General features: G+C 32.2%; 2 protein-coding genes and 1 long non-coding RNA gene across 4 annotated transcripts; 2 read left to right on the forward strand and 1 right to left on the reverse strand.

Moving 5' to 3' along the window:
* Positions 1 to 635: 635 nt before the first annotated feature.
* Positions 636 to 2,094, forward strand: LOC130496821 (uncharacterized). Its single transcript, XM_056989333.1, has 8 exons — positions 636 to 756; positions 825 to 922; positions 1,032 to 1,122; positions 1,210 to 1,294; positions 1,380 to 1,506; positions 1,582 to 1,718; positions 1,862 to 1,982; positions 2,065 to 2,094. The coding sequence occupies exons 1-8, from the start codon at positions 636 to 638 to the stop codon at positions 2,092 to 2,094; spliced, it is 810 nt and encodes a 269-aa protein (XP_056845313.1).
* A 378-nt stretch (positions 2,095 to 2,472) lies between these two features.
* On the reverse strand, positions 2,473 to 15,001 carry LOC130511050 (uncharacterized). 2 transcript variants are annotated; one of them, XR_008944835.1, is made up of 12 exons: positions 14,507 to 15,001; positions 14,061 to 14,117; positions 13,755 to 13,823; positions 13,530 to 13,666; positions 13,358 to 13,426; positions 13,131 to 13,267; positions 12,759 to 12,882; positions 7,186 to 7,290; positions 6,909 to 6,968; positions 6,432 to 6,498; positions 3,184 to 3,242; positions 2,473 to 2,686 (listed from the first exon to the last, which is right to left on the reverse strand). It is a non-coding gene; the product is annotated as an uncharacterized LOC130511050 (long non-coding RNA). The 2 variants fall into 2 exon arrangements; XR_008944833.1 differs by lacking the exon at positions 7,186 to 7,290 and having other exon boundaries at positions 14,507 to 14,996.
* Positions 7,330 to 12,746, forward strand: LOC130511047 (uncharacterized). Its single transcript, XM_057007839.1, has 5 exons — positions 7,330 to 9,225; positions 9,311 to 9,899; positions 9,963 to 10,639; positions 10,720 to 11,796; positions 11,879 to 12,746. The coding sequence occupies exons 1-5, from the start codon at positions 7,617 to 7,619 to the stop codon at positions 12,451 to 12,453; spliced, it is 4,527 nt and encodes a 1,508-aa protein (XP_056863819.1). The 5' UTR covers positions 7,330 to 7,616; the 3' UTR covers positions 12,454 to 12,746.
* Positions 15,002 to 16,289: the final 1,288 nt, after the last annotated feature.

The raw sequence follows: 16,289 nt of genomic DNA on the forward strand, positions 1-16,289 counted from the left end.
TTCTCGATTTCTTCCATCTCAACAAAAATATATTTTCGTTGTAACTTAATATATCTTAACAAACTGAATATGATAGATTTCTCTAACCAATATATTTCATATTATTTTTATCCCTTTTTATGCTTAATATTTTCCATTTTTAATTGGTATCGATTATCCTCTTCTACTTCGACTACATATCCTATATAAATTCAATGTCAAAACACAACAATTCTATTCATTCAAAACCTCTCAACTGTTTTCGGTGCTCTACAATAATGGAGTCCTTAATCGAAATCAGCAACTTGAGTGATCTTAATCTTTTCAAATCTACATGTCGAGTCCATGTTAAAGTTCTTCATACATGGGAGTTTATCAATCTTACAAATGGTTCTTCTCTTGAGATGGTTTTAACAGACGAAACCGTAAGCTCTGCTCACAAACCTTTCGTTTTTAAAATAGCAAAACTTTTAATATATGAACTGAGTGCATCTTTTTATTGTTTCATGATTTAGGGTGTTAAAATCCATGCGAGTTGCAAAAGTTCATTAATCCAGCGACTCCAGATGCATTTTCGTTGTGAAAGTGATAGTTATTACTAAATTTCACTTAAGTCCAGCATCTGGGGTTTACAGATACACCAACCATGTTACAAAATGCAATTCGGGGATCAGACTACTGTTACTGATTCTGATATGCGATGCAACAACATGTTCCTTGATCTTAAGGATTTTGCCACCATTTTGAATGGTTCACTTGACACACGCTATCTTATTGGTATTGTTTTTTTAAAAATACATTAACGTATGTTATGATTTATATATAACTGTTTTATTCTATGACAGACGTGATTGGTCAGGTAATGGACTTTGGCGGTGTGGATATTGTTAATCATGCAAGGAAAGAAGTGACCAAGATGGTGTTTTACTCTAAGAGATGGCAGGTACGTATTTTTAATTGTATTGATTTATTTGTATAACTATAAAATTTAAAGTTTATATGTTTTGTTATAATCTCAGTGACAGACGAGTTAGATGCTGCATTTTGGGAAGTTAGCTGAAGTTTTGATCCAAGAACAAAAACAACCAAATAATGGGGATATTTGTTTGATCCGATATGCTAAGCTCAACAACTACACACATGGTATTGATAATTAAATATATTTTAAAAAGTCTTTGATGATTATATATATATTATATTGTTGTTTCTCACACATGTTATATTGTCCAGATGAGTTACAAGTATCCAATGCATTTGATTCTTCTCTGGTGATGCTAAACCCAGCAATCAACGAAGTGGAAGAACTAAAACAGATGTTAGTTTTGAATAACCTAAAGTACTTATTTTCTTCTCTGACTTTTGATAGTAATTTTATATATTTTACTGTTTTCTACTTATAGGGTTCATGCTGATGATAACTCCGTGAATATGTACCAACATGTTGGAAAGATTCACAACCAATCAAAGCGCATTAAATGGTCACAGTTTCCTTTCAAAACCATTCAGGAAATGAAACACACAGATAAGGTTTTTTGTTGAGTCTGTAATACTTACAGTGTGATTGATCGCAATATGTTCTGACAAATATATATTGTTTTGTAGGATGCCAAATGCCGAATAATTTGCACTGTTTATGCCATTGATACATTGAGAGGATGGTATTATTGTGCTTGTGTGGTATGCAACAGGCAGGTTCTGAAAACGAGGATTGTCTATGATGACATGGATTCTCCAAGCTGGTTTTGTGATTTTTGCCATCTCACTGTTACTAAAATTAAGCCAAGGTCATTTGTTGTGTATTTTAGCTTTGGATTTAATTTTTTTGATTTTTAAACAATTCTAATGCGTTTAAATTTTTTCCAAACAAAAATAATCTTTTCAGGTACAAATTGGATTTGCTTGTGCAGGATCAGACTGGTGAATCCAAAATTACACTTCAAGATCCAGTTGCTACATCTATTGTGAAATATTCTGCTGCAAAAATCGTAAATGTTTTGTCTGATGTAAGATATATTTTTAATTTTTTAAATAGGAAAATATTATTTATTTTTGATACCTGGCATATAATTGAATTTTTATTAACAGAATGGAGATCCAGATGTGTTTACCGGCTGAACTTGTGGACATTGTGGGCAAAACATATGGTTTTGGTATCTCAGTTGATGAATTGGAAAAATTCAATGCTTTAAAAGTTTGGAATCTGAATGATATTATGTGGAAGAGAATCAAAGCAGTTCACCAGATGTCGATTAGTTCAAGGAAAAAGCAATGCACCAATGTGATCAAGATTGAAGACAAAGATCATTACTAGTGTGCTGTTTTATTTTTAATTTCTAAATGTCTATTGGTTTTATGTTTTTTAGGGTTAGTGCATCTATTTTATGTCTTGATTTATTTCTATTGTTTTTTTAAACCTTGGTTTTCAGTTTTTTCATTGGGAATAAAATAATAAATTTCGATTTTATATAGGAAAACAATAAATAAAAACGAGTCTGTTATGATACAATAACCAGTAAAAAATCTATATCACTAAGCATATTATCTCCATTTTCCTAACTAACCAGATTCAGTTCCATTCCTAATGCATTTCTAACATTTTATCCTTATAATAAACCGGACATACCTTAATTTTGGATTGTAACATGTCGCATGTCAAAATTGTATTGATATTCCGCTTTTATATTTCTTCAATAAGATTCCCTGCAACCTATTTACACATTATATAACACACACTTAGATAAAACCTGAGATTATTGTTATCACATAAATCAGAATATAATACAATTTAGTGCTTTTGAGTCAGAATTTACAATAATATTGTGTTATAACTTATAAAAATACCCAATTTAAACGAAAAAATGATTTGCAAATCTTTCAACTAATAGATAACAGATCTTATGCTCTTATCAAAACATAGATCTTTTATCAATCATTTAACTGAACTGTTAAGATCTTATCATCATAACAACCAACTTGAAATTGAAGAATCATATCTCAGCATTATTGGGAATATTCTAACGACTATTTATTATATTCTGATTCATCCAACTATAAAGATTTTTATTTTGAAAATAATATCTGATACCCATGGCTTTCTCTAATCTATTTATTTGCTATATATACATACTATTCGACATTAGCAATCTTACACCGTGAGAGAAACAAACTCTTAAGATAATGAAAGCTACTCCAAAACTATCATACCTGTCTGACATCAGGCCATTCAAACCTGAATGGTGGGTTCAAGTCAAAGTTATTCATATCTGGAAACAACAGAGTGATTATGGTGAGACCATGGAAATCATTTTTGCTGATAAGAAGGTAAATTATTTTTATATGCTTCATTTTTACAATCAAAGCAGCATTACAAAGAGTGATATAAATTATATAACTCTAACCTATAAATCTCTGTTTTCAATGATCTAGGGGAACAAAATTCAAGCAACATGCAAGAAAAACTATTTGCTTAGTTTGGGAAAAGAATGCCGTATGGGTGAATGGATAAACATAGAAAATTTTCAGGTAACTTCAGCAGGAGGAGCATTCCGACCTACCAATCACGCTTACAAGCTGACGTTCATGAAGTTCACCTCCATTGCGCCGTATGAATACACTAATAACGATATGTTCCTGGATTTAGTGGATTTCGACAAAATATTGAGTGGAAAGCTAGACAACAATTTTTTGATTGGTATGTTTTATATTTATTTTTATCTCATTTTTTTGTTTAATCATTATTTATTTATATAACTTCTGTTTTTGTTTTATAAAGATGTTGTGGGTCAAGCCATAGATATTGGTGAAAAGATAACTCTGCAATGTAAAGGTGGGAAAGAAAGAAAGAAGATTGAATTCACTCTAAGAGACATTAAGTAAGTATTAGTAAAATAATGACATTGATTTTATAATTTTTTCTGGATGCAAACTAATTTTCATGTATTTTTAGTGATGAACGCATCCCATGTTGTTTTTGGGAGAATTTTGCTGATACTCTGGAATCCTATTCAGAAGATGCACAATTTGGAGTGGTTGTGTGTTTGATCCGATTTGCGAAAATTGGATCATTTAGAAGTAAATATCTTAACTATATTTATTTTATAACTTTAATCTTTATATTTAAAGAGTTGACTTTTTTATATTTAACGTTCATCATTTGTTTTTATTTGTGTGTTTAGATCAACTCCAACTTTCAAATGCTTTTGATACCTCCCAAATAATGTTCGATCCACCAATTGATGAGAGTGATGCTTTGAAAGAAATGTAAGTTGTTCGATGTTATTTATGCAAATGTATATGTCAGGTTTAATATCATCTTCTAATTATATGTCAAACTCTCCAGGTTTAAGTGTGATCCAGCAAACATGTCAATGGTTGAATCTAACGAGTTTGACAAACAGTTGATTCGTGAACCTAATAAGGTTATCAAAATTGACAGCTGGGATCAGTATGAAGATAAAACCGTTGCTGAACTTGTGGCTTCTGTACAGGTTTATTAACAACTTTTATGATAACTACAACATTTATTTATAATGTAAATTATTTTTACTTTGTCTACACAGGTTGGTAAATGCAAGGTTGTGTGTACCATCTATGCTATAGATACGGATTTTGGTTGGTACTACTTTGGATGTGATCTGTGCAACACAAAAACTTTTAAAGTACATCAAAGATACCTTACATCTGGGAAGGAATTGGCAGCCCCTATGTTTTGGTGTGAGAAATGCAATGCAAATGTTACTAATGTAACTCCGAAGTAAGTAAATTTATTTTATTGTTGGAGATTTCATTACTATTCCATTTTTATAGTTATATAATAAATTTATTTTATTATGTCCAGGTTTAAACTTCACTTGCTGCTTAAAGATAATACAGGAACTACCAAATTCATGTTGCTTGATACTATTGCTAATGGAATTATAGCTGAAAGTGCTGCGAAAATTCTAAAGGGATCATTCAAAGAGGTAAAATCAATCTCATTTATATTTAGGTATATATGAATGTTTTTAATAAAAATTCAAATATAAGTTAAATGTGATTTTTTTAATAGATTGAGGATCCCGAGCTTTTGCCTCAGTCACTTAAAGATGTCATTGGAAAAACTTTTAAGTTCGGTGTGTGCGTTGAAAAAAATAACGTGTCTTATGGAGCTGAGTGTTACAAGGTTTCTAAAGTTTGGTCTGTAAGCAACATGCTAATGGTTGATTCACAATCAGAGACTAAATCTGCACGAGAAATCACCCTCACTGGTGATGAGGTACTTTAATATCTTTATCAAACTCTTTACTTAAAATATAAGTTTGTTTACATAGTGTATAATTATTGATTTTAACAGATGTCTCTACTTACTGACGGTGAGGAAAGTTCGGTTACTAACAGAACACCAACTTCTAAGCGTTCTCAAGATGACAAATATGAGGTCCCTGAACTCACCTCTACCTCAAAAAGGTTTTGCTCAAAAAGTGTCAAGATCGAAAAGTAATCAGATGAGGAGATGAAGATCAGTCTGTCGAACTAGGAAGTTGGATTCAAATTTGTGGTTTTTTAAGTTTAGAGAAATAATTGTCCTGTTTAGGAACCGAAAAACTATCTTATAATTTTTTTTTTGTTTTTATGTTGGTTTAGTATGAAATAATTATGAATTCAACTTTAATCCTAAACTTATCATTGTTGCTCTGTTTTTTCAAAAAAATTGTTATGACGTTTTTGGAGTTGTTCTTTCTTTTGCCTTATTATGCTTAGTTTATGTTTTTAGTTATCATGTTGAGTTGAAATATTATTGATCTCTAATTATAATTGACCAACTTCTATTCCATATAATAAAACTTGATTTTATTCACGTTCATTTATATAATGTATACCAATTATTTGTTCCAATCAAACATATTAAAGCAAAGTGGTCAAAGGAGTTTATTATGTCGATTTCATTATTAACAGGCAAGCCAAATGTATTAAAGATTTATCTTAATGAAGATGAATGTTTGTGTATATTTATATTTTAAAACTATTGACATATTATTAATAATGCATGCCTGTATAGAAGACTACTTAAAATTGATATAGAGTATAGTTACATTTTTATGTAACCACTTGCAAAACAGTTAAACATATTATCCTACATATATGCTTATCAGATCGTACTTTGTTGATTTCCATTAAATCCTAAATCTAAACTGCAGGCTGCTTCTACATAAAATCCTAACAGAAAATACAATTACCAAATACTTTTACGTGGCCTGTGTAATTCATATTTCCAATTCTTCGTGCAACACTATAGCGATCAAAACTTCACAGTGCAATGAAGGAGATAACTGAAGAGGATAGAGTGCAAAAAAGGAAAAGGGTCAACAATTTTGATGCTTCTAAATATCCTAACGATTTTATGCATATCCCTATTAGCATGTCTAAACTGCAATCAAAATCAGGAAGTGTTTTTACGGATTTGACAAACTTACCTGTCCAGATGGATTCGAGAGGGTCTGTCAAACGCTCAGAAGAGTCAATGCCTCCTCCAATTGCACGCTGCAAAGGTAAATGCTATTTGTCATTCACATGTGATTTTACAAGGTAAGTCTGTTCTAATAGATTTTTTTACAGAGAACCCGAATATAAGAAATGTTTCAGCTACAAAGAGGAGCAAGCTGTGCAACGAAGTGTTCAGTAAGAATAAATTCTGACACATACATTATTGTTCCTACACAATATCTTAAATTATAAAAAATTTCATTGCTTATTATTCATAGTTACCAACAACACACAAGCTGGAATCAAAGGGTTGTCTCCCTATGGTCAGGGGTCTAATATCAAGGAAAAAAAACATTTTTCTTATACCGGAACAAAAAAAGCATTCCCATCTATTCTTACATCTACCAGCACGACCATTCCGTTGAAAAGAATTTTCGGCAGGATTTTAAGAGATCTTCAAAACTTACCTCAGAATACAGTTCCAAATGGATATCATTCACCATCTCTTCTTAGTCCATATTCAACATCTGAACATTGCAAGAGTAAGATTTATATTACTTATGAAAATCTGTACATTTTACTATTTGCTATGGTCAGCATTATATTACACAGATCGGCTAACTAAAACAAAACTGTCAACTTCAAATAGTTGTATACTTAACACATATGTTGCTACTTTCAGAATATTTGTTTTGTCATATCTATACATTTATGAAAAATAAATAACTTTGTAACTTTGATTACCAGGTCAAACATCACAGAGAGATACAGATTTAAATTCCGGTACTAAGAAGCGCAGTAATGGTGTACGAAAAGCTTCTGCCAATTCTGTTTCGCGCCAAAGGCAGACTGCATTAGTAATTGGAACTAATAAGTCCAGAATTTCGGATCCATCCCAGGATGGGAATTCTTCAGATAAATTAACGAGCACTGAAGGTATATAACATGACTAGATTTGATATTCTATAAACAAAATTATATTAGTTTGTATTTTAATGTAAGGAGTGATATATAATGTTGCAGTTCCATCAGAAAGTGAAGATGAGCAGTTTTACGACTTAAGCAGTCAAGAAAGTGATACAGTATCTAACAATTCCGATCATGTTCAAGCTTTATTTAGAGATTCTCGGTCAGAGAAAGCAGAAATTGATTCTTTTCTGTCAAGGATTAGAAAAATGAGTGAAAGCAAGGGGAAATGTCAAAAAAAGCAGAGGACACAGCCTGTGCCAAAAACTATTGGTAAGTGCTTTAATATTATTGTTATTACTATAGTATTTCTGATACTGAACATCGATGTTTATATATATTGTGTAGACTATGTTGATGAGGGTAATCCTACTTTCACATGTGAATATTGTAAAGCAAAAATGTGGTACGGCGAACGACTCGAACGGAAGAAAAGGACAAAGAAGAACCCTGTTTTCTCTCTTTGTTGTGGTCAGGGACAAGTGAAGTTGCCTCTTCTTAAAGAAAGCCCCTTGCTTATAAGGCAGCTATTGTTCGGGGATGATGAAACGAGCAAGTATTATCAAGATAATTTGAGAGCTATTAATATGCTGTTCTCTTTTACCTCTCTTGGTGGAAAAGTTGACCGCTCAATGCCAAAAGGACATGGACCACAGCCATTCCAACTTCATGGTGAAAACATGCATTTGATGGGAAGTATGAAACCGGATGAAGGTGATTCAGCAAAGTTTTCTCAGTTGTACATTGTTGACACTGAAAATGAGGCTGATGATAGAGATTCTGTTATGAGGTATAACCGTCCTATATTAATTTTAAGTTCTTCTTCGCTGAATTTAAATATATTGAGACAATTGTTGTTTGTATTTGACAGCAAATACAAGAAAGCTGCTGACAAGGAAAGAAAACATAATCTGAGAAAGAAAATTATCGAGCTCCTTATAGAGATGTTGGACGAAGTTAATCCCTATGTGAAGCAGTTTCGATCTGCACGTGAACGTTTTGGAATTTCTGGAGCAGAAAAATTTCATATGAGGATTGTGAGCAATCGTGAGAAAGATGGAAGGACATTTGATACTCCAACTGCCTCGGAGGTAGCTGCTTTAATACCTGGTGATTTTAATTTAGAGATGGATAAGCGTGATATTGTTTTGCAAGAGAAACAAACAGGCTGGCTTAAGAGGATTAGTGAGATACATCCATCTTATCTTGCACTTCAGTATCCTCTCATTTTTTGTTATGGTGAGGATGGTTTCAGACTGGGAATAAAAAAAGGAGCCACACCAGCTACAGAGAAGCTGAAGAGGGACCACATCAGCATGAGACAGTGGTTTGCCTATCGAATGTTTGAAAGAGATGGGGAGTGTCATACTCTTTTGCATTCAAAAAGATTATTTCAACAGTTTTTGGTTGATGCTTTCACTACCATTGAGACGAACAGGTTAAGTTATTTGAGGCAGAATCAGACATGTTTGAGGTCTGATGGTTATGACTCTATAAAGCAGTCAGAGAACCAAGGAAAAAAAGATATGAGTGACCAAGGACAGCGATTTTTTCTGCCAGCTTCTTTTACCGGAGGACCAAGGTACATGAAGAATAACTATCTAGATGCTATGGCCATTTGCAGACATTTTGGTTTTCCAGATCTTTTCATCACATTTACATGCAATCCAAAATGGCCAGAGATTACTAGATATTTGTCTCAGCGTAAATTGAAGACAGAAGACAGGCCAGAAATTGCTTGCAGAGTTTTTAAAATGAAGTTGGATTCTCTGATGGAAGATTTAACTGATAATGAGATATTAGGGAAAACCGTTGCATGTAAGTTTTTTAATCATCACTTTGATTTGAGTTTATTTAATTTTAATTGTATTGATACATCCTAATTTTAAGCTTTTATATGCAGCGATGTTTACTGTTGAGTTTCAGAAGCGGGGTCTGCCTCATGCTCATATACTGTTGTTCATGCATCACAGTTCTAAGTTCCCTACTACTGATCACATCGACAATATCATTTCTGCAGAGATTCCAGACAAATCGAAAGAGCCAGCACTTTATGAAGTTGTGAAAGACACTATGATTCATGGTCCTTGTGGAATTGTTAATCCGAATTCACCTTGCATGGAGAATGGCAAGTGTTCTAAGCTATATCCGAAATCACATGGTGACAAAACGACTGTAAACAAAGAAGGGTTTCCAGTTTACAGGAGAAGGGATAATGATCGTTTTGTTGATAAGAATGGTTTCAAGTGTGACAACAGATATGTGATACCTTATAACAAGGATCTTTCACTTAAATACAGAGCTCATATTAATGTGGAGTGGTGCAATCAATCAGGGTCTATTAAATACTTATTCAAGTATATTAATAAGGGTCAGGACAAGATTACTATCGCTGTTGAGCCAACAAAGAGAGGAGCTTCAGAGAACAATGAAACCGGCCAGACTTCAAAGGAAGAGAATAAAAATGAAATTAAGGACTTTTTCAAGGGCAGGTATGCTTATTAATTACATTGTTTTTTTTTTAATTCATTATACAAATTTCGTGTGTATTTAAGTCTCATTTCATTTTTTTCCAGATATGTATCTGCTTGTGAAGGTGCATGGAGGATTTTGAAGTTTCCCATTCATTACAGATCAGTACCAGTTGAGAAGATTTCATTCCATCTACCAGGGAAGCAAATCGTTGTATTCAAAGACGATGACACCTTTGAGGAAATTACAAGTCGTGTGATGATTACCAACACAATGTTTTTGGGTTGGTTTGAGCTGAACAAGGTTAGTGCTGTTGCTAGGAAGCTTACTTTAGCAGAAATTCCTACAATGTTTATTTGGGACAAAAAGTCGAAGAAGTGGAAAGACAGGAAACGAGGTTTCAGCATAGGCAGAATTAATTATGCACCACGTAGTATTGAAGAAGCTTATTATCTACGTGTGTTGCTGAATATTGTTCGAGGCCCAACATGTTTTGATGACATAAAAACATATGAGAATGTCCTTTACCCGACCTACAAAGAGGCCTGTTTTGCGAGGGGTTTATTAGCAGATGATCAAGAATATATTGATGACATTATCAGGACAAGCTTCTCAAGTTCTGCTTCTTACATGCGGCATTCTTTTACTGTCATGCTTATGTCCAACAGTCTATCAAAACCAGAAAGAGTTTGGGAGGAGACATGGGAGATTCTTTCTGAAGATATTCAGTATAATCAAAGAAATCATTTTAACAGACCAGGTATCATCACCAATACAATATAGTTTCTTATTTGTTGTGTTATATTTATATTGTTCTCATTTTTGTTTTTACGATTACAGGATTGTGCCTTAGTGATTCTGAAAAAAAAGAAGGTGCTCTTATTGAGATTGAGAAGATCTTGAGAAGTAATGGAACTTCGCTAGATAACTGGGATAAAATGCCAAAACCCTTTCGCGACGTCAACGCTTTTCAGAATGTGTTGATAATGGATGAGAAGAGATATGACCGAGATGAGTTAAGAAAGGCACATGACAGTGATTTTTCGAAATTAACTGGCGAGCAAAAGAAGATATATGAAGAGATCATGGATGCTGTTCTGAAAAAAAAAGGTGGTGTTTTCTTTGTTTATGGATTTGGTGGAACCGGGAAAACCTTTTTGTGGAAATTATTATCTGCTGCTATTAGATCCAGAGGAGAGATTGTTTTGAATGTTGCTTCAAGTGGTATTGCTTCACTTTTGTTACAAGGAGGAAGGACTGCACATTCAAGATTCGGTATACCAATAAATCCTGATGATTTTACTCTGTGCAATCTGACTCCAGGGACTGATGCTGCTGATTTGGTGAAAGAAGCTTCTCTTATCATTTGGGATGAAGCACCAATGATGAGCAGACATTGTTTTGAGTCACTTGATAGGAGTTTAGCAGACATTATGAGAAGTGCAGAGAAAAAGCCTTTTGCAGGGAAAGTTGTTGTGTTTGGTGGAGATTTTAGACAGATATTGCCTGTCATTCACTGTGCATCAAGGACTGAAATCGTTCTAGAGTCTCTAAATTCATCTTATCTCTGGAAACAATGCAAGGTGCTAAAACTTACAAAGAATATGAGGCTACTTTCCACTGACATGACTGCCGAAGAGTTAAAAGAGTTGGAAGTGTTTTCTCAGTGGATTTTGGACGTGGGAGATGGATTGGTTGGTGATGATAACGATGGTGAGGCACTAATTACTATACCAGATGAGTTTCTTATTACAGATTCAGATGATCCAATAGCATCAATAAGCAAAGAGATCTATGGAGATGCAACAGCTCTACTTCAGAACAAAGACCCTAAATTTTTTCAAGAAAGAGCGATTCTTTGCCCTACAAATGAGGATGTGAACAAGATTAACCAGTATATGTTGGATCAACTTGAAGGTACTTAAAATACTATCTCTAAATCGATTACAGTTGTAGCTTTAAAAATTATTGTTAACTACATTTTTTATATATATTTCAGGTGAAGAAAAAATCTATTTAAGCTCCGACAGCATTGATCCATCTGATACAGGGTCTGTTAATGATCAGGCTCTCACTCCAGAATTTCTCAACACTATCAAAGCATCAGGTTTACCAAATCATAATCTCCGGTTGAAGATAGGATGCCCTGTGATGTTGTTGAGAAATATTGATCATGATGGAGGATTGATGAATGGGACGAGGTTGCAAATTATAGATTTGTATGATTTTTGTGTGAAGGCCAGAGTTATTACCGGAAGAGAAGTTGGGAAGATTATTCTTCTTCCAAGATTGTCTATTACACCTTCAGACAAGAAGTTGCCATTCAAGATGCGTAGAAGGCAACTGCCTATTTCGGTGGCTTTTGCTATTACCATTAATAAGAGCCAAGGACAATCTCTCTCAGAAGTTGGCATATTTCTACCTAGACCAGTGTTTTCGCATGGGCAGCTCTATGTTGCTATATCGAGAGTCACATCCAAAAAAGGTTTGAAAATATTGATAGTTGATGAGGATGGAAAGCCTCGGAAACAAACCAAAAATATTGTTTTTAAAGAGATTTTCCAAAATCTCTGAAGTTTTTTTTGTTTATAGACTATGCATTGATTTTTTATTTAGAGACTATATTTTTGGTTTCACAACTTTGCGTGTGTGATTGCGCTGAAATAATACTTGCTTGAACTTTAGGAAAAGTTTTTGCATATAATAGCCAATTTCGAGACACTCACTAAGCAAATATGGTTGTTTTATTTTCAAACATAAATCAGTAGATAAATTATATATTATTCAAATCACTTTATTTATCAATATCTATCAATGACTGCTGCTGTATTACTAAAATTTATCATTGAAAACGTTAAAGCGTTAGAGGTCTTACTTACTTGGTTAAGTATGAATTGTGAATGTGAGGTATCTCCCCAGCTAAGATGTTGGTTCTTCATCATTGATCATGAATAGGTCCTCTCTAAACGCTTTCCGCCGCACTGGATCAGTGTATTAATCAACCTGTAGATATTAACATACTGCTGGATCAGTAATTTGTTACAATACAAAATAGGAGTATATAATAAGATGTTTGTAGAATATACACTATCTTAAATAGTTTATGTATTAGATATATATGTGTATATATAAATAAGGATATCATTCCACAAACTGATTGCTTCTAAGCATTTCGATCTACCTAATAACATCAGTTCATATATCTGACTTATTACTGCTGCAGCTATTTAAGTCTAACAATTTTAGTTCACCTGTCAAAGAAAGGGAATAGCAGAGTCTGATTTTGAAACTGAACAAGATGTTTCGTTCCAAGTAAATTAGGAATGCTCTTCCACCTTTGACTCTTCTTCTGTTATATTTGTGTCTCCAATCAACTATCATATCGTTTCTGATATTGAAATATGGATATAGGATTGTTAAAATTATAAACACAAAATAATAAGGAAAATTAAAACCGAGAATATGATATGCCGTTTACCTGGGATATAAAGCGAGTCTGATTCTTCAATTTACTTTCAAAGAACCCTTTTTGAGCAGATCCGCATAGCTGATTCAATAGATACGATATTAGGTAGTATTAGTTGTTATCCTAACCACTTTTTCAGACTTATTACTGCTGCAGCTATTTAGGTCTAACAATTTCAGTTCACCTGTCAAAGAAAGGGAATAGCAGAGTCTGATTTTGAAACTGAACAAGATGTTGCGCTCCAAGTAAATTAGGAATGCTCTTCCACCTTTGACTCTTCTTCTGTAACTTTTGTGTCTCCAATCAACTATCATATCGTTTCTGATATTGAAATATGGATATAGGATTGTTAAAATTATAAAAACAATATCGTAAAAAATTAAAACCGAGAATATGATCTGCCGTTTACCTGGGATATAGAGCGAGTCGGATTCTTCAATTTACTTTCAAAGAACCCTATTTGAGCAGATCCGCATAGCTGATTCAAGAGATACGATATTAGGTAGTATTAGTCGTTATCCTAACCACTTTTTCCTACCAAAAATATAGTTAGTCATTGGATGGACTATAAGGTGCATTATGGAAGCCCACTTTAGAAAATATATAGATAAGGTGTTTTTAATAGTAAAGATCGTAATCCCATTAAATGTTTAATTAAACTATACAATTAAAAAAATCCAGACAAAAATACGGCAAAATGAAAGCTGATAATTACCTGATAATAAGATCTTTCTTTGTTTGGGTTGGATTGTTTGGTCGTATTCATTTACTCCTGAAACAAATCAGAGAAGTAAAGTTCATTAAAAAAAATACACTACCATTAAAAGTATGTTACAAAGATTTGAAATGAATATTTATATATTCATTTTAACCACTTGAAAACAAATTGCTAATGTTCTGTTTTAGTCTCGGATAGAGAAGGTAGCCAAAATAAAGGAAAACTCATTGCAATTGATCTTGACTTTGCAGTCTGTAGCTCCTAAAAAATAATATATGTAAATAGTCTAACATGCAGTTAAAGCGGACAATGAAATCAAACATAGAAATAAAATCAAGGACCACAAGATGCGTGATCTTAAAAAGACATCCTAAACAGAGTAAAATCATCAATTATTATTATTTTTACTAAACTAGAAATCTTAAATAAAGCAACATGCTTACCGATTTGAGAAGATAATGTTTGTGCTGAAGATCTGTTTATCGGGATATCAGATCCAAAGAATCTCATATCGGTAAACGCTGGATTGAGATGATCTTTCAACAAGAGAACTGTTTTGCGATACAGAGGAATTGGGGTTTCAAATTCTTTCTCCAGACGGAATAGATGGAGTGTTTCGAAGGATTGTTTCGATTGCCAGGTTTCTTCCTCGATTTCGTCGAAGAAAGCTTTTTGAGAATAAAATATTTTTGTCTGAATAAAACTGAATATTCAGACCACTATTGTTTTTTTTCATCTAATCGATATTACAACTTTCGGGCTTCTATATTTGTGTCTGAAGCCCATTTGATGTTTAAATTGGTATGTGCATTAAAGCCCATATTTATTTAATTAAAAATGTAAATTAAATGTAAATATGTATTTTAAGAACAATATGAATTAGTTATTGGCTTATATATGTTAAACCATTTGTAGTTATTGCATAATCAAAATTACGTTCATAAAAAAATATTAAAAAATTATGGGCTTTATATATATATATATATTTCAAAATCATATTTATTTATATATTTGTATTTTATGCCAAACTAAACAAAAATAAATCTAAATGATTACAACACAGCTTACAAAATATACCAAATTAACCATCTTTCTATCATCTAAGTTTCCAAATTTATATAATATAACAAAGTTTTAATCTTTGCAAACTAAACTTTCGAAAAATAGAATCAACTTTGGCCCGAATATTTAAAAGGACATCCCGCGCTTTTCAAAGCGCGGGTCAAAACCTAGTCTATACTATTAAATCAGGATCGTATTTGAATTTTTACCTAAACCTACCCTTCTATTATAAAGAAGTCGCATATTTCATTAAGGGTACTTCTGTTATTTTGTATCATTTTCAATTAATGGGTCTCTTAATTATAGGCCCAAACTTTTTTTGTTCCTTTAATTTCACGGTTTTGGGCCATTTGGACCGATTTTAATATTTATCTAATTTCACATTTTTCGTTTGGGCCATTTGGGCCAAGTTCTAATAGTGATATTAACAAATATTTACACATAATTATTATTATTTATTTTTCTCAATATAATTAAAACTTTCTGAAAATATTTTAATATTGATAATGAAAGACTTAAAATTGTTAAAAGAATATAATATTAATTTATTCACAAGTTAAATCTGTTAAAAATTATATCTTTCAAAAATTCAGTACATAAAAGTGAAAATTGATTGAAAAAATTTAAAATACCACTTCAAATTTTTGCAAAAAAAAAACAAGTTCAATTTTAAACATAAATACCCATTTATACAATAAAAATAAAAATAAAACAATACAATAAAAATAAATAAAAATATTTCATTTCACAAACTTATTCAAAATTTATTAAAAAAAAGAAAAACAAACCCGCGCTTTTAAAGCGCGGGTCAAAACCTAGTTACTGTTATTTTTTATTTATTTTTACTCTTTTTAATTTTAAAAGCATAATATAATTTGATAATATTTTGTTTTTTTATTTAAAAGATACTAAATATGAAATAATAAAATTCTATTGGCTGGTGAAATAGACGGTAAATCTATGAATACTTATGTAAATGGTTACATATGGTTAATTATATACTATGTAGTTACATCTAAGCCTAGGGGTTCACAGTCCAAAAATTACATTTAGTTCTAACCAAATTTGTAAACTTGAGAACAAACATGTTTTATTTTTTCTAATTTTCCAATCAACTTTCTTACGATAAATGGTAAAAGAAGTATGAATAGCACAAAATTTATT

Source organism: Raphanus sativus, chromosome 1 (genome assembly GCF_000801105.2).
Source record: "Raphanus sativus cultivar WK10039 chromosome 1, ASM80110v3, whole genome shotgun sequence".
Taxonomy (NCBI): domain Eukaryota; kingdom Viridiplantae; phylum Streptophyta; class Magnoliopsida; order Brassicales; family Brassicaceae; genus Raphanus; species Raphanus sativus.

Bases quoted from the DNA above. Each gene is read 5' to 3' on its own strand.
- LOC130511047 (XM_057007839.1), top strand. From the start codon at position 7,617: ATGAGTGAAAGCAAGGGGAAATGTCAAAAAAAGCAGAGGACACAGCCT. The intron at 9,900-9,962 runs GTATGCTTATTA...TGTGTATTTAAG, and splicing joins AAGGACTTTTTCAAGGGCAG to TCTCATTTCATTTTTTTCCA. The intron at 11,797-11,878 runs GTACTTAAAATA...TATATATTTCAG, and splicing joins TATGTTGGATCAACTTGAAG to GTGAAGAAAAAATCTATTTA.
- LOC130496821 (XM_056989333.1), top strand. From the start codon at position 636: ATGCAATTCGGGGATCAGACTACTGTTACTGATTCTGATATGCGATGC. The intron at 923-1,031 runs GTACGTATTTTT...CATTTTGGGAAG, and splicing joins TTTACTCTAAGAGATGGCAG to TTAGCTGAAGTTTTGATCCA. The intron at 1,719-1,861 runs GTTTTGTGATTT...TAATCTTTTCAG, and splicing joins GACATGGATTCTCCAAGCTG to GTACAAATTGGATTTGCTTG.